Consider the following 21,478-nt stretch of genomic DNA (forward strand, 5'->3'; position numbering starts at 1 on the left):
GACATGTTTCGGAAGCTTTTGGGCGGTCTGTGGGGCGCTACGGTGACATGCTGCGCGCAGCCAGAGAATGTAGAGGCCCATCTGTTTTGGATCGGAGCCATGGTACAAATCGGGACGAAACGTCGAAGCCCGCTGACATGCGGCTGCGCGCGGAATAGACGGGAATGACCTTAGGCGGAAACAAAACGGCCCCGGCTTAGAGGACCGTTCAGCGCGCGTTTCCTGGTTGGCTTTGTTTATCAATGAATTGCGGATGTTGCGTTGATTGTTACCCTCCGACGAAACGTGGATTTCAGTCGGGAGATCGCTGACTTGACGCACGTGGAACATTGAAGCATTGGCAGTAGTGTGGGCGGACAGGAATATTCCGAGGCAAAGAAAAACAAAGAAAAGGTTTGCGAAATGGCGGAAGTCGAGGTGTGGAACGGAGAAAAGGCGACGCATTGTCAGGAGCCAGACGTGGCCCAGTGTCCTTAAAGTAGTCGAAGCAGCCACTACGCTTCGGCGAACCGGGAATATGCACTCCTGGCAACATTTCGCCGACTCTGGGGTCGTGCTGTATCTTGTGCTGCATTGCGTGGGCGATAAGGTTGCAGCCACAGTGCTGTCGCTGCTTGAAACTGGCTCGCTTTTATCGGCCTTCCCGCGTTATCTGCTTCGACTTTCTCGAGTGTCGCAGTCGCGAACCAGACATCGCGCAATAAAAATAGCGCCTGCCTGTTGAAATGGTCTGTGGCTTTGCTGTGGCAACAACTCCGACATAAATGTTGACTTCATCGCAAAGAACGCAGCGCTTTCGATACTAGTATTGTTCACAAAATTCAAAGATATTTATCGATACTCGATGACCCTGGCAGTGTCATCAGTAACGACACAAAATGTTCAGTAGCAAGTCAACCTCCTTCGTCTCATTTATATGTACTGTTGACATTTTATCATGTACCAGCTAGCCCAACGAGTAAACCTCCCACAGTCAGTGACACAATTGCAGAAATATTGTTTTCTAGTCTCGAAAAAAGAAGTGAGCCAACTTGGTAGAATGTATTATAAGCCGCAACTGATTGTTGCTGTTAACATTCACACGGCACTTTGGCCAGGCCGACTTTTCTTAACTGTACAGCCAATCTGTGCATTGCAAACATACAAATAAAACTAGTTATCGTTAGTGATACAGCATCACCTGTATTTATAGCCTGTGCTACCATTGGTACGTGCTGTCTTCAATGGACAAATTTGTGGACAACACAGCTCTGGCTTTTCTTTGGGTGAGAGAGCTTTAGTTGACAACATGCCTCTGGATGATTTAGACTTGTTTTACATTTGCCTGTGGAACTTTAATTAGGAAGTCTTCCGATAGTGAAAAGGGTGCCAGTGGGGTGCTTGCTTTGAGCGAGCTTGTACAGACAAGTTCCTAGAGCAGGTGAAAATGGCAGCAGCAAGGTCTCGGAAAGAAAGTCGCTGTAATCTGAAAGCAATGTATTGCTCATCAGTATTCGCAGTTCCAAGTTTGCTGCTGCTTGTGTATAGTGTCAGAAGGTAAATCATCTTTAGTACAAGTGAGTTTGCATTAATCAAAAGACCCGTGCTCAGCAAAAGCATTAAGGATGCGTGATATTCCTCCCTCCCCCTTGCTGTCTTGTCCACGGAGTTTTGCTGATTGTAAACTTGACAGGTTGGCATGTATGTAATCTTGAAGGAGGCTGGCTTCTCAACAGGAGAGTATTCACCTTATGTCGCTCATTTCATATTGGGTTTCCATCCATAGTGTTGCAGGAGATGAGTGGATGGTAGTAAAACACTTGCAGATGTTAGCCATACTCTGACAAGGAAGGAAGAAGGGGGGGGGGGGGGGGGGCTGCCAAGTGTTTTTTTTTTTCGGTTGTGCAGTTGTCTCTCCAAAAATTTTTAAGTGTAATCCTGAACCACGCATAAACGCAAATCATTCTCTGCATTCATTGTTTGTGCAGTCCTAGCAAAACAAAAATTTCAAAGCCACTATGTGTGGTATTGGATGTGTCATCAGGCCACTTGCTGCGCCTCTGTAGAGCTTTCACTGCTGCAAAGCATCAGTGCTGTTCACTTTCCTGAACTTCAGCACCAGGCATCCTATGTGAGCTCCACTGCAGGGCCCAGCAGCATGTAGTCATTGTAGAAGAAAACATACACTCGTCATTGCAGAAAAACATTGTATATCGACATTTCACTGCCTTGAACACAAAGCAACTACAACGTCGTAGACCTGACTTTGCCACCCGTTTCGATGGCAGTCGTTTTTGCTGTCTGTAGGAGTTGGCGGAATGAATGGCCAGGATGGCTCTCAGTCGTTTCCTCTTGCGTGCTTGCCACTACTGTCCACTCATCATGGCTTTGTCATCAGCTTCCCCATCATTAAACCCACCATCTCTGTGAGGTCTGTGCCGACAGTGACATTGGTCAAGATTAAATATGCTTGCTCTAAGCACAGGTGCTAGAGTAAAACAGTTCTGGTCAATGTGCACTGACGGATGTAACATGTGACGGATGTAACATGGGGGCCCCATGTTCTATTTATTGTGTGCACAGTATGCTGTATGTATAATGGTTGTAAAAGAAGCCAGGATAAAAGATTCTCTTCTGTTTTAATGGCATAGTCTTAATACCAGTTAACATTGCGACCTATTTTCTTGTGGTGCTCTGTCAGGCCAATCGACAGTATCATTTGACTAAAGCAACCTAACAGTCTTTAAAAATCTTCTCTTGAGGTTTACAATTTTGCCAAGGTAGTTTGCCTGCCAATCTTGGTTAAGGATTCAGTGTACCATATCAGGAAACTTTTCTTTTTCAGTGCTGTATTTAAAACTGACAAGCTGCTTCTGAAGCTTAAGAGGAAGTAATGCAGTTTATCAGACCGTGTAGTGCGTAGATCAGATCACTGGTACTCCAAAATATTAGTGACAGAATGGTTGCCGAGAGAAGGGAAGTGCAGTCGAAGACACCAGAGAAATAAGGGGTGTGTCAAAATTGAGAAATGGATAATTGCTTCGTCGTGCAGCAGGCATGACTTAGGCTGGTGTCAATGGTGATGCATATTTTTGTCACCAGTGTGGAACCACTGTTATACATAGGTATTGTTCTAAACAGGTCATCGCATTCTTTAAAAAAACTTTCTGAAAGAAACTGTTCTGTTGGCTGATGTAGACAAGGATGTTTGGCTGAAAGAAAAGAACACTCTTCAGACTTGCTGTATTCCTGCTTTGACATGCCTTTAGCATTCTCATCAAGTGTAACATGCAATTGCAGCTATGTAAATTTGTTCAACTATGTGGCGTCTATGCTGATAGCCAGTTTTAAGCATTCTTAAATGCAGAAATGGCTTAAGCAAGTGTTTCCCAAGATTTTCTCTTTTTTCATTGGACCACTAGTCTGCGGTTTCCTTGTTACTCAGCATTAAAATTGGCTATGTTCATGATTCTAGTGAATGAATGAATAAATGGGGCATCTTATTTCAGAGAGGATGGCTTACGACTAGCGGAGGAAAAGGAGAAGGATTATGGAACAAAAACGTCCCTTTTTAGTGCAGCAAGAACACAGAGAATCATGTCAAAGACCTAAATATAATTTTTGTTTTATTACTGCCCATTTGACTATCAGTTGTGTGTCCCTTGCAAATTCAGGAGTCCAAGACCTTGAACTTCTAAGCCTGAATGAATGAAACCAAATAAGCGAAATGAACTTGCAAGTCCTGTAGGTAATGCAGCCAGCAGAATTGGAATCTTATACAAACAATGCTGGAGTTACCCCTATCACAATTCACATATTTTGTCCAAATGAGGCATAACCGCTGCATTATTGATAACAGCAGCAATATTGCATGTTGGAGAGCAGCTCTTGAGGAGCACCCACTTCACAATGTTCTCGATTGCTAGATTTCGTTCACACTCTGGTGAACCGACTTTTGCTCCTGCAGCTTTTGTGAAAAGGTGATGCTCCGCGAGTGGCAAGAAACATTGGACCAAATCATATTAACCTTAGTAATCTTTCACAGCCAAGCCACAAATACTGGCAGCGTGTCAGGACATTTGTACTATCGTAAGTAGTGCATTAAATTCTTTTTTTTTTAGTAATGTTTTAAGTTTTCCTCATTATTTACCCATGCTAACTGTTCTCATTGCAGTGGCAATCTAGCTGTGGTTCTAGAGACCGCCGAGCATTGACAGGTAGTGTTACAGTTGCAATCAATAACATAGGGTGTGTGCTAAGAAAATAATAAAGCATACTTTCAATCCTAATATATTTTCCCCGCACTGTTGCGTTCTCCAGGGTAGCGTACTCCACCTCTGCTGAGTTATTGCAATGCCTGTTTATCGAAGCTCAGCTGATGTTACTATTGGGTAGCGTGGAATTGTCGGTGGGCTTCAGGCATCCGGTAGACCATGGCTACCAGGCAAGGACGGGGCGATTTCTAGTGCGAAACTTGCACGGTTTATTCTATAGTTGGTGACAGATGAGAAGAGAATGACGTCAAAAAGTACATTGAGGGGCCTTTTATATAGGCCCACTAAAGTCGTAGGCGGGATCTTGCACAAGTCAACGTAATGTGATATGCACCGAGTTCCACGGTGCTTGCCGACGGTACCCATTCATCCGATGACCTTTCACGAGCGCGCCTCCGCAGGTGGCACCCCACAGATCTGGGATAGTAGACGCTTTTCCTTTCTTCTGGGCAACGTTGGTTCGCAGAAGGGCAGCTGATGTGCTCTCTCAGTTGGCGTCTTCACGAATGCACCTCCGCAGGTGGCAACCCGCAGGTCCGGGATAGTAGGCGCTTATCCTTTCTTCTAAGCGACATTCCTTTGCGGAAGTTCTCCTGTAGAGCTTAACAGTTGGAGGAAAAGGTTCATCTAAAGTCGCACACACACAAAGGGGCCTGTAAGCACTGCGGGGCACCTCCCAGACCAGCAACCCCTCTAGACAACCATGACAAATTGGGAATTCACCCTTCGTTTCAATGAGGCATGGAGGTCGAGCATCCTTTTTGCAAGGGGTGCTACACACCAACCGGAACAACACCCATTGTTCTGCAGTAATAGCACTGTACATCTTGTCTGCTCAAACGACACCATGGTGCTGCAGTGCCCAAGTAAGCCAGCATTTAAAGTAACACCCGTCGTGGTGGTGCAGTGGCTTTTGTGTTGTGCTGCTACGCCCGAGAGCGTCGGATCAAATCCCAGCCATGGCGGCTGCATTTCGATGGGGGCGAAATGCAAAAGCAGCTGTGTGCCGTGTATTGGGTGAACGTTAAAGTACCCCAGGTGGTCAAAATTAAATCAGAGTCCATCACTACAGCGTGTCTCGTAATCATATTGTGGTTTTATCACTTCAAACTCCAGAATTTAACTAAAACTAAAAATAATGCATTCTGCGTTAATGACAAACGGCACTAACTGATGTGCTGATTCAGTGTATGGACTAAGCGTGGAAGGGCTGAACTGACTTGGTGATGCTGGATCCCATAGTGTATAGAGCTGTTGTAGACTAACTATTCGTCATGTGAGAAGAGATGGTCTACAGGGGCCCATGACCTGCAGTGGTCACCTGCTGCAGCATGCCAATCCACCTTAGGTGTAGTAGTATGTATAGTGTACATTGCTGATTGCTCGTATAGAGCCTTATACATCAAGTTCAGTCACCCGTTCATCTTTCTCATTTATTTATGTTTGTTTAATGTACCTTACATCCTCTAGTTAGAGATTTAGATAAGAGAGAGTACAGATAGAAGTGGAATACAAATTGGAGCGCACACTGCTACTGTAAAAATGAAAAAAAGGAAGAAATAGCTACACGTAAAAAATATATGACTGAGAAAATTGAACAAGCCCTGAGAAAATGTACAACAATTTGTGAAAATGCATTATAGAATGATGCTAGGCCTAGTGTTCCTGTAGACACTAGTGGAATGTAACTTGGTTGAACACATCAGCAATCACATTGGAAAGATAATTCCACGGTGAGGTGCTTCCAGTCAAAGTAGATGAATTCTCGAAACTAAGCCTGAAACTGGAAGAAAGAGCTGTGACGGTTGTGGTTCTCTTTTGCAGGATATCATTGATTTCTTCCAACAAACCGGGACCCTGGTGAAGAAGGTAGAAATAAACAGGAGGACGCACATAGGTAAGGGCCTTGCCACTTTCCTTGCCTTTGGGAAATGGGGGTTGTGCCAGAGCTGGATTTCAGTGTTAATCACGGCCCAGTTATGGATTCTTACATTTTGCCTAAATACTTCAATGTAACTGCTTTTACACACCAGTTTCAATTTTGTTTCCCAGGACTCATATGTGTATTAACATCATGACTTCGGAAGATGGTCACGTGAGAGTAGGAGAGCGTGATGTCTTTACACTCACGCCAGCTTGCTCACTAGTCTTCTGTGCTGCTACTCATTGCTTGGCCCGATTTCAGAAGGATTTTCCATTAACTGGTAATTATTGTGCATTAGTAAATTGCAATATGATCAGAGCTCCTCATGCATGCAGTCTTTGTTGCTGTCTATGCTGCTAACGACTGTGGCTGCCAGCTTTGAATAAGCCTTTGGCGCTTCTTAGATGGTGCCACATGTAAAAGATAAAAATGTGGGGCTTCTCATTGATGTACAACCGTCTGTGATAACGGCTTAAAAATGTTCTCACCTATACGCTGCCTTCATTTATTCTTTGCAAATTCACAACAACCAGCTGTGAAGAATTAAAAGAACACTAAAGGGAAAATAAAGTTGAGTTGTATTTGTAAGTTACCCTTCCAGTAGCAAGAAACCCCAAGTTACCACAAGGGGCTTGATTTCCTGTAAATGACACAATGTGTCATTTACGACACACCACTTGGTGTGTCGTCTTATCTCACGTCCGTGCTGTTTTTTTCGTCGCGCAATATCATTTAAGCAATGAATTACCAACTTGCCCGAAATGCTGCTCGCAATAAGCAAGCTGGCAATGCCGCCTTGGGTTCGATTTTGGCAGCGTCAGCTCAGGCCTAGTTAATTTCTCGTTGGTGAAGATGTTCAATATTGCATTCAGAGGGAGCCAGAGATAAAACATAGAAAGTTTCGAATATCTTTACTTGCACCACGATGGTCTATATATGAGAAAATGCTTTGAAATTTGTGACATCGGCAGTGTTTTGGCATAAAAATCAAGAAATGGAAGGTTGGCCTTCATTTCCTTTTCTAGTAATCAACTTGTTGCTCTGAAATTTTTGAAAATGGAGTTCTTAGAGAGTACTTGATCAGCCTGAAGTGGTTCAGTGCTTCCCTTTTAGTGTCCCTTTAAATGTTACGTTTTCATGTTAGGCCTTTGTGTAACCCCTTCCGTTACACCATACATGTATGTGTATGCGAATAGTTTTTGCCACTGGTGTTTACCGTGAGGCCCCCAGGTCCCGTCAAGCTGTCTGCGACAGCTTTTTGCCTGGGGGCCCCCAACTAGTGTGTTGGAAATAAAGTGGATTCTGATTCTGATGTTCGGCATGGGAGGGGGGGGGGGGCTGCGTTCTGTGAGCAGTGGCACAGCAATTGTTTTTCGTTTCTCGTAATACTTGCTCCTAATAAATGTACTCACGGACGACTTTCTTTGGCAATGAAGGCAAAGTGCACACAAAAAAGAGTATTCATGAAAAAAAAAATTACCACATTTTCACACGCGTTAATTTGAGCTGGGGAATACGAAGCATTACTTGATTACTTACGAGAGCACAAAAAGACAAAACACACCGATGGGTGTTAAAATTTCACTCGTCTTTCTGCTTTTATCTTCTGCATTTGGGCAAATGCAAAAAATGCAAAACTCTCACATGTGTATGCTGCACTGCTTCAGCATCACTTTCAAGAAACGAAAGTGTTGTCAAACAATGTAGGACTACTTTGCATAGTAACAAAGGGGGCGGAGCATGTGCAGATGCTTCACCCCCATAGCTTTCCCTTCATTGGCACGAGAAGTCTGCGGGTATAACTCGTTCATGTGCTTTGAGCCGGTCATTCAGTTCATTCTGTGAAAGAATGCTACACGTCAGCACAATATCTGAATATTTAATTAGTGCGTAATTAGAAAGGCTCGCTAGAAAATGCGCCAAGTATTCTCCTACGGTCTTAACATCATCCTAGTGGAATCTCCGGCACTTTGAAATAAAAGTATGTAATTTATGATGCATTTATTGACACTCCATCATAATTTGTGACTGATTGGGATAGTTCTGTCACCTTGTCGTGGTACCTTAGTGGCCATAGCGCTACGCTGCTAAGCACGAGGTCAAAGGTTTGATTCCAGCTGTGGTGGCTGCAATTTGGATGGGGGGAAAATGCAAAAGCCTTTGTTTACTTAGACCTAGGTGCAAACGAATGGACCCCAGGTGGTCAGAATTACTCCACACTCCTCTGCTACAGTGTGCCTCTGATCATGGTTCTTGTACGTAAAACCCCAGAATTAAATTAATTGAATAAATAATTCTGGCCTTTGGGAAATGCAACATGTTCAAAAGTCGCTGTCGTTTCTGGCTTGCAAAGAAGCATTGCTCTTTTATTCGTTTTCTTGATCTTTTAAGCCTGGATCAAACTTAAGTTTCAAAGCAGCGGCAAGAACCTCTATCTTGTGGGTTGCGACGCGCTGTGTTCCATCTTTGCAGCGTCTGTACATGCACGTGTTGCTTCACATTCTCTCAGAAAAAAACAATGGTTTGCAGCTGTCGGCGAGTTGTCAAGTGGGAACAGTTGTCATCTGCAGGTGGTTGTGGGAGCACATTGTAAGGCACGTTTGAATATGCTGCTGAGGGCAGTTTCTGCGCTTAATGCCATTTGAGCGCCGTGTAAACAAAGTTGTAGACGGGGGTAAATGTACTTAGAATGGATATTTGAATGTTGGGCGTAGCAGCAGCAGCACAGCTGGTTGCCTTGTTTCTTTTTCGTCTTTCTGTTTAACTAAAATTTGATCAGTTCTTTTTAGCCTGGTTTCTTTTATTTTATTTGTAGCTTGCGTGCGCATATTTATTGTGGAAAGAAAGGGTAGAGGGTTGTCATGAAGGGGGAAAAATCTTCATGCAGCTGTGCATAGCATGGCGCATACAAAGAAAACCCGCCTGGGTTTCTCAGAAAGCTTCGCAGTGGAAGTGTCAAGTGCGAAGATTTCTGAGAAACAGGTGTGGTATTATTAGACGGTTGTCATGAAAGGGAAAAATCGTCATCCAGCTGTGCGTAGCATGAAGCATACAAAGAAAACTCGCATGGGTTTCTCGGAAAGCTTCACAGTTGAAGTGTCAAGTGCGAAGATTTTTGAGAAACAGGCATGGTATGAGCTCCGTTTTAGTATCCTTGGTTGAATCACAATGTTATCCTCTTGATGAAACCTCCCTGTTGTGGATTTCTCCATAGCTAATTTGGGTACTATGAAGTTCTTACGCTATTACTGCCTAGAATGCAGCAGAAGAAAGAAATAGTCACATTCACGTTGCGAGAGCCTAGATGTTCGAGGCATTTTTTATTTGTCACGTTGGGGGTCCTGGCAATGTTGCTGTTTGCTAATAACTGATGCTTGGTTACGATGTACAGCATATAAACTGTGAGAATGCGATTGAAACCTGGGTACAGTGCTAATAGGAGCTTTAGAATAGGGGAGCTTAGCATTCAGAAATTACAGCACCGAGTAAGAGCGAGATTTAGAATGGGGTTTTGTACTTGTGTATTCGCATCTTGTACTTTCAACAGCACTTCTGCAGTTCATTGGTGATGCCACATTTGTGTGTCAGTGGGCAGTGTCTGCCTCTAGATGCAGTTTGTTTTCCTCCGCAGGACTAACCATAATGGCTAGTCTTAAAGACTGGTAATTTATCCTTCAGTCTTTGTGATTTGCTCAATATCAGAAAATTGTAGCCTACATGGTTATTCATCGCTTACAAACACTAAGAGTCTAAACAGTCTGGTCAGAGTTAAGGAAAGGCAAGGGCCACTGCTTTTGATGGGAGCCACCATGCTTATTGAGGCAGAACCTTCGGTGAAAGCCGCGGTTGCCACACCATATTGTGAAATTAGTTTGGCTACTAGAAAACACGAACATTGTTTGTGGCTTGTGCATGCACAGTGACAATAACAGGCTGTGTTTAATGAGCAGAAATGCTGTCTTACATAGTTTTTCATGGTTCCACAAAGCACTCCTTGAAGTACTTGCCTCTAGATACAACTTAAGAAAAAGAAGAACGCCCACACAGACTCCTGGAAATATCCACTAAGAAGTCATTGCAAATGGGCTATTCCCTGCCACTGGGAAGTGGCAGGGAATAGCTCGTTTTCAACCACTTCTGTCACCCTTGCTTTTTCGCCTTCATCATGTGCGCGAACTATAGCCACTGTGTTCTGCACAACCATTGGTAGCAGAGTGGCAGGCCCTTGCTGTCCTACGCCTGCACTATGTTGTATCTGTTAAAAAAATTTTTACACCAAAGTGCGCTTGCATACAGAGTGGACATAGATTTCTGTCCCAGCACGGTGCACGCTGCCATTGATCTATGTTTCGGGCTTATAGGGTAATAAAAGCCTAGATATCTTCATACTCTTGTGTAAAGCCAGTGTTGGTGATCTCGGCAGCTTTAGTGTAGCCTGACTGTGAGCATTTTTACCTGGGTTGTATTGCGACACACATTACCAAAGGCACACTTGCTTGTGCACTAAGTGGCCCATGCATGCAATGTTTGTGTGCGAAATCACTGAGGCCATATTCTGGCATGTGCAGTGGTGCATAGGCAAATTACATTAGTAGTACACTTGTTTTTTCTTGTGCATATGCCATTTCTGGCTTAATCTAAACCTATGTGTATACTAAAGTAACTCAGGTCATCACAATTACACCAGAGCCCTTCACAATGCCATCTCACATAACCTGACTGTAGCTTTGAGATACTGTTGCGTGCTTCTCCCAATGGTGCTGCACATGAACCAGTTGTCATCTGCTATGGCTTTTTGTATTGGATTGTGTTTTCGCTTTTATTATTGTATCCTTTCACTACTCTCTCTTATGCGCTGTTTGTCAAAAGTCCCCATGCCTTAGGCCTGGCAGCTAAACTGGACTTGAAGTCATGTTATGGAGCTATTTTCGCCAGCACTGATGTAATTTTGGGGTATACAAGCCTCCAGCAGCCTGGACATTCCAACACTGTTAGATTAGCTCAGTGCCAGAAACCACAGTGCCAGCAGGTGACATTGTGTGACCTAATGGTGACCGCACATTCCAGGGGACCTTTGCAATGGGTGGCGTAGAGCCGCTGTCTGTATTGCATTTTTGGCCGTCCAGCCACTGATGGTGGTTTGCGCATGTGTGTGTGCGCAGCGCGCATGAAAGTGGACAGCTCGTACGAGTTTGACCCGCTGATCCGGCCTTGGAACTTCCCGCGCACCCTGCTGGGCACGGACGCCAAGCTGAAGATGGGCAGCAGCGACAGCTTCCTGTGCGTGACCAACTTGCCCACCAACTGGACGGTGAAACAGTTCCAGGAGCTGTGCGAGAAGTTTGGGCCTGTGGTGCGCTGCTTCCTCATCTACCATCACGCCACGGACGAGAGCCTGGGCTTCGGCCTGGTCGAGTACTGCAGCCGCGCCGTCGCCTGCCAGGCCAAGAACCTGCTGCACAAGAAGCAGGTGGCCCAGGGGGAGATCCACTGCGACTGGCTCGAGCACAACCTGGTGAACTACGCGGACCTGTATCCGCGCTGCCTGTACGTGGGCAACCTGCCCACAACCTTCTGCGACATCTATGCCTTCAGGCAGCTTTTCACGACCGTGGCCAGCCCCACCTACTGCCAGCTGTCCATCGTAAACGGCGTACCACAAGGCTTCGGCGTAGTGGAATTCCGTCTGCACGAGGACGCTCGCAAGACCAAGGAGCTGCTCCACGGCCACTGCCTCAACGGCAACCGCCTCAACATCCTTTTCACCTCCCCTGGCGTGAGCGCCTACAAGCTTTACAATCGCATTATCGAAGAACAGGTACGCTTTTGGAAAGACCCTTCCCTTTCTTTTTCTACATTCAGCAGCTTTCTTTGCTGTGGTTCATGACTTGACCAGAGTGACAGGACCACGTCATTGAGTGAAGGCAACAACACTGCACTGTTGAAGGGAGACAAGTGGAGCAAAAAGATGAAGAGAACTGATAGGATGTACGTTTTAGTTTGTGTCCTTTTCGATTTGCGCTGCCTATTCCTCTTAAAAATGAACGACCAACTAGCTTAAAATAAGATTTTGTCGCAGCACTGTTGTGTGCTTTGGTTCTGTCACCCTGGTCTGGTCAGTGGAGAAGCTTTAACATGTCCGGTACTCTGGTAAATGCAAGCGAACTTAGTATTTTACCGGATAAGCAGAGGCGCAAATGTGAGTGGCCTACACGGTGTAGCCACCTGGTGGCACTAAGCTCAATGAGACAAGCACAGAGCTGATATCGCAGTAACCACGTGTATTCTACTTCACCGCTGGTGTAAATTTTCGGCGGCACCGTAATTGTGTTGCTGCTGAAAATTATCGGCCGCAGGAATGTAAAATACACTCGGTCAGTGCGATATCAGCTCTGTGCCACAAGGTGGATACACCGTGCAGGCCATTCACATTTGCACCTCCTCTCATCTGGTAAAAGACCCTGTCTGCTTTCCTTTACCGGAATACCGGACAGCTAAAGCTCTCTGTTAACGTGCACCGATTCACCCGATTCTCTGTCCGTCTGTTTTCTACACACAGTCCGTGCTTTTTTCCACTTTGTTTTTGTTCCTTGAAGCATGTAATATCTTGTTCTTCTTTGCAACTTAGGGGATGCTCTCACCCTCTTTACTGAGGCTGCAGTACAATCCTTTTTGCTTGCTGCACCACACTGTAGTTCTCAAGTCATTCGTAAACCAGCAACAAGGTTAATAAAGTCACGCAGTAGAGGCATTGTCTTAATGTGTAGCTTCTGTGCTTGATACAGACCTTCCCAAGTTTTTCTTTTCTGCTCTTGCGTTTTCTTTCTTCACTGCACTTGTTTGTGCTGTGATTAGCAGCTGTCATCAATACCACCAAATGGAGGCCCAGCATGGTTCACCCACAAGATTTCCACAAAGTGTTCACGAGGTCATCAGAGCTTTACCACGAAATATGGAAGGATGCTAAATGTCCAAAGTGTATTGCTGCGTATGCTGGATGTTCACACAGGACTTCTTAGTCCTATATTTTTTGTTTTGAGCATGGTTTGCAATGGCCTTTCGAATGTGAGGTTGCTCAGCTAGCACAGAACAGGTGTAGCTAGGATTTTACTTTTATTAAGATGTGTTGCATACTATGGTGGTACATTAACAGGAGTGCCGTTCCTTTATGCAGGCTAAGAAGCTGGAAAAGAACAATGGTATCATTCAGACGCCTCAACTCTCGCCCGCTCTGCTCGCTCAATTCTCGGTCGTGCAGAACTCAAAGGGTGAGTCTGCTTGTACTTGTACAGACCCATGAACCCTGCTGATTGATTTCCTGAATTAGTATATCAGTGGCTGCATTTTGTGATGTCTCATTTCATTTTTCAATGTTTTCACTCATCGTCATTGACTTGTACGCTGTTATGCTGTTGTTATTCCTGCTCTTGGGGCAGTGGGTGATATGCAAATGGAAAGTGAAATGGGTCATTACAAAAAATTGGCGCAGAGCTGAGTATTAAACAGTGCAAAATACATGCGGTGAAGAACTTGCATGACAAGACTATGTTCTGCAGCTCCGTACGGCATGCATGTTCTCTGTCACTGTCTGTTTTGTGCCTTTGATCTGCAATGTGTGTGACCGTCTAGCTCGTACATGTGAATGAAAATTTCAGAAATGGCTGAGTCATTTTCAACAACCCCAGTGAGTAGCCGTGTGTTATACAGCCAGAAAGATTGTGAATGTGTAAAAATGACTATGATATGTCTCTGTGCAAACTTTCGTCACGATATTAAATTACAGCCGTTGCATCCAATCACTGAGATTAATGAACACTTGTGCATTCCTGGACGTCTTGTATACATACCTAAGTACATTCTCTGAGTAAGTGAAACCCCTAATAGATGGAAGTAAGGTTCATAGGGCACTTAGAATTCTGAGACTATAGTACTCAACTTTTTTTTTTGTAATTTGTTTATTGCTTATTTTGGTGCTCACTTCTGTTTACACTTTAGTGGCAAAGACGTTCCAGAAGGCCATCAACCTCAAGGGCAAAGGGAAGAACGCGTCTCAGGTGAGTACCTTTTGCATCTGGTGAAGAGCTTGGATGTATACAGTCGAACCTCGATATATCGAACAGCGCGGTGATCGCAAAATAGTTCGATATAGGCAGAATTCGATATATAAAGTCACGTAGAAAACGCGTCAATAACTAGCGCAAATGAATCAATGAACCAATCGTGGCGCAATAGATACTCACATGAAGCTTCAAACAAAGTATTTATTTCGTTCGCTGAAAGTACTAAAGCAGCGTAGCCTGCTTCATATTGGCAACCGCGTGCTTGACCACGGCGTCCTCAACATAGTCCAAACGGTCCACAAGAGACGGTCCAGTGCCTTCTATTGTGCCGCAGTAGCAGCGTACGACGGCCAAAGCAGCTACAGCCTCAGTTGCAGTCGGGAGCGGGGCAACATCAGTGCTTGCTGGATCAGCCTCGGCAGCGTCTTCGTTTGGCCGCTCAGCAGTCACTTCTGCCGCGATCTCACGTCTGTTAACTCCTCCACTGTTCCGGTACTGTCGTCACCGCCAACGAAGTCCTCGGTGCACATGCTGTGTGGCTCAGCACCAATAAAGCGCTTCAACTAACTCCGCGGCCGCCTCGATCACGCGCGCACGGCGGGGGCGCGGGCGCGCGTGATTGAGGCGGCCGGGCTGGTTCACGGCCGGTCTCTAGGGAGCGCGCGCTTTAGAGAAGCGCGCGAAGCGCGCTTTTCCCTCGAGACTGGCCATGGCTGGCATGGTGGCTGGCTCCAAGCCGCCGCCTGTGTACGCCGCTACGTTCAAATGGCGCCCTCGGCGCAACCGATGTGGGAGCTGTCGTACGCAGCAGTCTGGAACGCCCATCGCGCCGCCGCTATCTTCGAGAGTGTTGCGGGAAAGCTCGCCTCCTGTCAACAGAGCGCACTTGGGCTAAGGCGGCGGAGTTCGATATATCCATTTTACAGCCGGCCCCGTTCGAAATAAAAAATTGAAAATGTATGCGATTTTCCATGTGATATAGAAAGTGTTCGATATACGCAATAATTCGATATATCCGTGTTCGATATATCGAGGTTTGACTGTAGTACTGGAGCTGGCCACTATTTTTTGACAACTGCTAAAAGGGTAAGCTTTGGCTGCCCCATATTTAACAGCATGCAAAGGATTGTCACACACTGTCTTGCTACATGTGGGTACTAAACTGCAAGCCCAAAACTTATAACAAAGATGAAGAAAGGTAATTTGAAAGTAGCAATGCACAAGTACTACACAAGTAGTGATGAAATGGAAAATACGAACAACGTTAAGAGGTGCAGAGATGGCAGCGTGGCTCAGAGATGAGAGCAGGTGCATGGTATTCTTGTTAAGGGTAAGGAAAAGGAAGTGGTGTTGCGCCGGCCATATAATGCGTGAAACAGATAAGTGGTGGTCAATTGCAGTAATAGAAAAGGGAAGAGCCTTGTGATTATCTTGCTGTATCCTTTTGTCTGTTATGTTCTGTAGTGTCATTTGCAAGTCATGTCAAATCAACCAGCCTGATGATACTTTTAAGGAATGGATATTCAGTCAAGAAAAGCCAGGGATTAGCTTAAGAGATACAGTGAAATTTCTGATAACTTGAACTGTTCTGTTGGTCCTGGCAAAGTCCTACAGAATTGAATAGAGAAAAACTGTGAATTCAAACCCCCCAAAATGACGCAACGGTTATCGCAAACAAAAGTTCTTGCTCCCATGGACTGCTTTTTGGACAAACCCAAGCAAAAGGTGAAGGTTCGACGGGTCGCTAGCTACAGTAATGATGCGTGCTGTAAAAATGATGAGGAAAGATGTATTGGGAGTCTAGACCAAACCGGAGAAGGCTGACTGGTGTGTGCCCTCCTTTTCCGTCCAGCTTAAGGGGGGATGAGGGTCTTGAAAACTTTTTTTTTATTTCTTAACATATCTTCCTGAAAATTGGCATGCAGATATATCTTTGAATGCTGATCCCAAATATATATTCAGATTTTATATATCTCATCTAGAAATGACGATATTGCAAAATAATTGATCCCACATAGGTCTTTTCTTACGGGCCATTATGATAATTTCTTAATTAAAAAAACTAGTTTCAAAGAATAGCTTTCATTTCCAAGGGCCCACTGCACATCCTAAAGCTAAAGAAATTTTTAAAAAGTGATCATAGAGGTCGTGAATGAATAACGAAGTAGGAAGAAAAAAACAATGCAGGAGTAATTAGCTTACATCTGACCTAATTGCTAGCCTATTGGGTTTAATGAAAAATGGAAAGCTTTAGGATGTAGCTGAGGTTTTACTGAAAAAAATGATACCTAATTCAATAAAATCAATTGATGCAAACACTATGAAAAGTTCTGTAAGGCAAAGGCATTTGATCGAAAAAGCAAAGCTGAGAAAATTGCATTCAAAGTTTTGCTTACTCTGCCACTTTTGTTTACCTATCACATGGAAAAATTTAATGCTTTAGCATGCAGCCCAGTCATTACTGAACACAATAACACCAAACTCACAGAAATCTGTTCATGTAAAGATTGTGAAAACCTCTGTATTGCATTGGCACTTGACAAAAAAAAAAAAAAGCTCAGAAAGTCGTCTTCACTAGCTGCGCCGACGTTCATTAGCTCGAACTTGCGGGAAGTCGCGGACTTCTTCGCCAATGAAGTTTTAATGTTGTCTGCGTACTTTTCACGCCCCGCGCACTCCGCGCAAAACACCGTGTCGAAGCGTTGAGCACGCGAGCTCGGTTCAGCCGCGTCCGTCGGCACCGAAGCGGCGTGCGGAAACGCCGAAGTCGACGTTAGGCTTAGCTCAGCCGGCTCGGCCGCTTTCGACGACACGGAATCCGAAGCGACTTGCAGCGTCTCAAAAGTTAGCATTTTCGACGGGCTTAGTCCAGGCGCATCCACCGGCACTGCAGAGACTTGCGGTAACACCGAAGTTGACACCGATCGGCACTGTCCAGCCGCGTCCACCGGCGAAGCTGTTGTTGGCGAGCTCAGTCCAGCGGCATCCACCAAGGGCACAGCAGCTTGCGGCATCACCGAAGCTGTAGTTCTCAACGATGTAGCGCTCTTATTCCATGCGCGCCTCTTTTTGCTGACTGCTTTTCGGGTGCTTGCTTTCAAGCGCGCGTCTCGCGCCATCGTGACCCGCGGAACAACGACACCAGGCACGCAAAAGCAAGAAATTCTTGGTTAAAAGAAGCGACTCAATAGCCAAAATATCTACAAGAACGATAAAGAAAAAGGCAGAACGAAAAATACTAGGAAACAAAGATGAATGCGAAAAATGACGTGCGCGCTGGCGAAAGCAGACGACGCGAAGGAGTCGAACAACGCGGCCGCGGGGCCGCGGCAGGCGTCACGGCCAATCAGAGGGCTGCGCCTCGGGGAGGCGCCCGTTTCACCCAATCAGCGGCTGTCTCGCGACGATTTCGCGCTTGAGAACGGGTGCCTGGGTTGCCGATCGCTCCGCTGCACGAGGGTCTGCAGCGTGCCGAGGGGCGCCAGAATGGAGAGCGGGAAACCAGCTTTCAAACGAGACCAAGATGGCGCCGATCGGTTCGCGTCGCGCGGAGCTACGGCAGCTTGAAAATGAGGCAAACCTTCGCGCTTGGCGTTCAATTTCGGCTCACCGACGTTTATAAATTACCGTTTTTTTAATACTTCGAGTAGGAATTGAGCCATAATAATTTGTAGAGGCATAGTTGGGACATTAAAGACTTCAAAAACGCAATTTTTGAAAATTGCCATTTTTGACCATTTTTCGAGATTTCAAGACCCGCGTCCCCCCTTAAGAGGAGCAGGAAGGAGCCCCCTAGCGTGTGCTTAATCACATTACCGCAGGCTCTTTATATTCTACTCTTTCTACTCCTGGTAGATTTGTAAGGATGTTATGACCGTAGGCCAGGCACGTACCCAGCCTCCTTCCTACACCCCCCCCCTCTCGCCTACATCACCACTCCTCACACATTCCTAAAGTGCCGCCAAATCAATCTTGAGACTTGACAGCTATTCGGCAATTAACATTTTGCTGCCTTTTTCACTCCTTTTCTATCGCAGTAGTCATCAGCATCTGCTGGGCTGTGAAGCGCAGTTTTCTCATCAATTCGTTGCCCGCGCGATTAACCTGAGGTGCATTCAGCTGTCACCATCTATTGCAACGGGTGCACGTATTGCTGTTGCTTTGTTAGTTCAACCACCTTTGTTTAGACTGATCCAAGGACCAGGAAAGGGATTCAGTTCATAATGAGCTGGCTTGTATGCAGCCGGAGAAAACACCAGTTGTGTTTCACTTTTCCTTTTGCTTCATTATTTCCTCAAATGATGGCTTGCTGCGACACTGGTAGATGCTAAGAACTATATACCTGTGATATGGGTTAGATAAAATGATGCGAAACATTGTCCATCATCAAACGCTGCAATAACCATTAAACACATAAGCAATATGAATGTCACCTGTTACCTCGTCTGGTTTTTCCCTAATTGTGCAGCACTTTTCGTGCAAAATTGGCAACTGGAAACAAGAGTAGCAAGGAGTTGAAAAGGATGTAGCAAGGATGTCGGCGAAAAGGCAGTGCCTGAAGCCTGGCGCTCTCTCTTCCATTTTCTCCAGAAAGCGGAAATAAGAAAGGAATGGAGCCAGCAGAGGCGCATTTGAGAAGAGAGGACGCAAGGAGTTATGATTTTTAGTTCTTTATTGCACAGCGGAAAAATGAAGACAAGATTGACGGCTGATGAGCAAAGGGCATTGTGTCATCTTCGTAATCTGCTCTCTCGGGCAGCATTCGCTGTGGCATCATAGTAGGAGGGTCCTTCAGTACTTTTCATTTGGTGATGAAACTTCTGCGTAACACTATGGGATAAATTCATGTAGCATCCACAGTTGACGCACCACAGCGCTGGCGCAAGTAAAGATCGACTGGAGCAGACGCCGCAGGCGTTCTATGCGTACGCTTGTATTGCACAAGGGTCTACTGCCTGTATCGGCATGAGAATATTGTCGACACAACGTGCAAATCACCTTTTTTCTGTACAGTGTTCAGAAACTTCAGCCGAACGATTTTGAAACAGCTACAATGCCTTATTTCATTTGCAGCTTCAGCTGCGTTTGAAACAGCGGCTTAACTCATTATTCGAGTTGTACGCTTGGACTACTCCATCGTTTGAAACCGACTATGGAGCAAGTTCACATCGCACTTTTGTGTAATTGTGCCATTCGTGAAGTCGCTTCCACTCGCACCTTGCATCGTTGTGCGCTCATGAAGCACTGAGACGCAGACGTCAGACAAGCACCAGCTGCCCATCTCTGTTGTTTTTACAGCTGCTGCTGCAAGCCGTCGTACATGACGCCACAACGGTCTGCGCGCAGCCCCACGCGTACCGGCGTGCAGCCGCTATGCGTTCATAATCGGAACAGTAACGCCTTCAGAGTTGAATTTCAATGTTTCCCTTATTTTTAAAAAAATATTTTTGTTCAGTATCCTTTTTAAATATTACTCAAGGCTGTTTCCAGGAAGGTTTTTAGCAAGTTCCAGGCACTAAAATGCAATGGTTGTACACTATCAATTGCTGTTAGTGTGGAAACGTTGCACATTGGCGAGACTGGTCAGAATGACCTTTGCCAATCAGACAGAGAATGCAGTGCTGTATCAGAACACTGCGAGATTTTTGATCACCAGATTATCCCCAATGGCGCTGTCGTCTTGGTGAGAGAAAACAACCACCGGCTGTGGCTCCTTTAGGAATCCTGGGAACATCAATTGTTCGTCAGGAACACTTCCTGCTGTTTACTGTCGAGGTCTACGAAAAGTGTCAGCGCACCTTTCAAAGCACCAGAAACACATAGTATAAGCACTGCTATGCCTCACGCCATCTCGCCCTTGTAGAAGGAGCCAGTCGGTCTATGAAATGTCGGGTTTTTAAAATAAAGTTGGGTCGGAGTTCCTCTTCTTTAATTCAGTTGTCCCCACCCAGGCAGGTATCTGCCGAATGTTTACCTTTGATGCTGGGGCTTTAATTTGCAGCTTTCACAGTGATAGCTTTAATAGACTCTACCCTGACTGAAAATGGCGGTAGCAGTAGTAGTAGTAGTCGTAGTCGTTGTGCCCCCCCCCCCCCCTCTTCCTATGGTGGTAGTCATGATACAAACCAGCTTCTCAGGTTGCGGCACATTCGCCGGAAAGAGGCTTTGTGGGTGTTAATTGGGACTATAATTAGCTACACAGGTTTATGTAGATGTGTAATGGCATCACATTGCTCATCATACCTTGCTGGTGAAGCAGCGCACTGACACGGACGCAGTGAAGACACACAGGAAAAGACGACACTCGCTGCACTGCTCATGTGGTAATCACAACAAGAACATAAAGTCATATTTACGTCGTCGTAGGTTTTCTGTAAAGTATATGAGTACCGTAAAAACCGGACTATAGGTCGGACCGGAATATACGTCAATCCCCCAACTAAAGAATTCTCAAAATGAAAAAAAAAAAATTTTTCAATGGCAAAAGTACCGAAAGACATGACACCCTTACTGTGAAACAAATGCAACTCAGGGGGTTGCACAATGGTGACAGTATTTATTTAAATGCTGCTCGCATGTGCACCTGGCCAAGTTTTGAGCGGTATCGCGCGACCATCGACCCGCGTGCTTGTCAGCACCTTATTAACGGCGCTGAGCAGCGAAACAAACGAGATACGCGCATGTGTACACATGACCTTACTTTCGCTATTTCGCTGCTCCGTGCCGTGATGACAAGGTGCTGACAAACACGCGGGTCGATGGTCGCGCAATACTGTTAAAAATTGGCAGGGTGTACAGAACACAGAAGGGCACGAAGTGCGCAAGCGCTACTCCGAATGAGAGCAACACCTTTGATCAGAGTCGGATGATGAGTGCTTCTCGCTGCCCAGTCCATAGGCGCGTGCGATCTCTACCGCTTTCAAACGGATGCATTCGGCAGTCACAGGCAGCGATCTTACATGCAGCTCTCGGACGGACTCCGCAATCTTGCCTTCCAGTTCTGCAGTCCGCTGCGATCCGGCACGAAATGACGTTTTCTTTTGGTTGCTGCAAGTTGTAATACGCTGCTTTTGCCTCCGCCACTACCGAATGATCTTTTCGGAAACTTCGCACTGTGCCGCCAGGTTGCCGTGGGCTTCTGCGTACTCAATCGCCTTTTTCTTGAAGGCGACGGTGAATTGACGTCGGCTTCCGCTCATTTTGAAACAAAATGAAAATGCAGCCTTTAATTAATATAACTT

General features: G+C 45.6%; 1 protein-coding gene across 2 annotated transcripts in view; it reads left to right on the plus strand.

Moving 5' to 3' along the window:
- The window catches only part of LOC135916539 (ribonucleoprotein PTB-binding 1-like), a 36,008-nt gene that overhangs the window by 1,540 nt on the left and 12,990 nt on the right, over nt 1-21,478 (plus strand). For both annotated transcript variants that reach the window (XM_065449958.2, XM_065449957.2), the window contains exons 2-5: nt 6,078-6,150; nt 11,340-11,995; nt 13,352-13,445; nt 14,173-14,231. In XM_065449958.2, coding sequence (XP_065306030.1) covers nt 6,078-6,150; nt 11,340-11,995; nt 13,352-13,445; nt 14,173-14,231 — 882 coding nt within the window. The remainder of the gene's footprint in view (nt 1-6,077; nt 6,151-11,339; nt 11,996-13,351; nt 13,446-14,172; nt 14,232-21,478) is intronic.

The sequence above is a fragment of the Dermacentor albipictus genome, chromosome 9 (genome assembly GCF_038994185.2).
Source record: "Dermacentor albipictus isolate Rhodes 1998 colony chromosome 9, USDA_Dalb.pri_finalv2, whole genome shotgun sequence".
NCBI lineage: Eukaryota > Metazoa > Arthropoda > Arachnida > Ixodida > Ixodidae > Dermacentor > Dermacentor albipictus.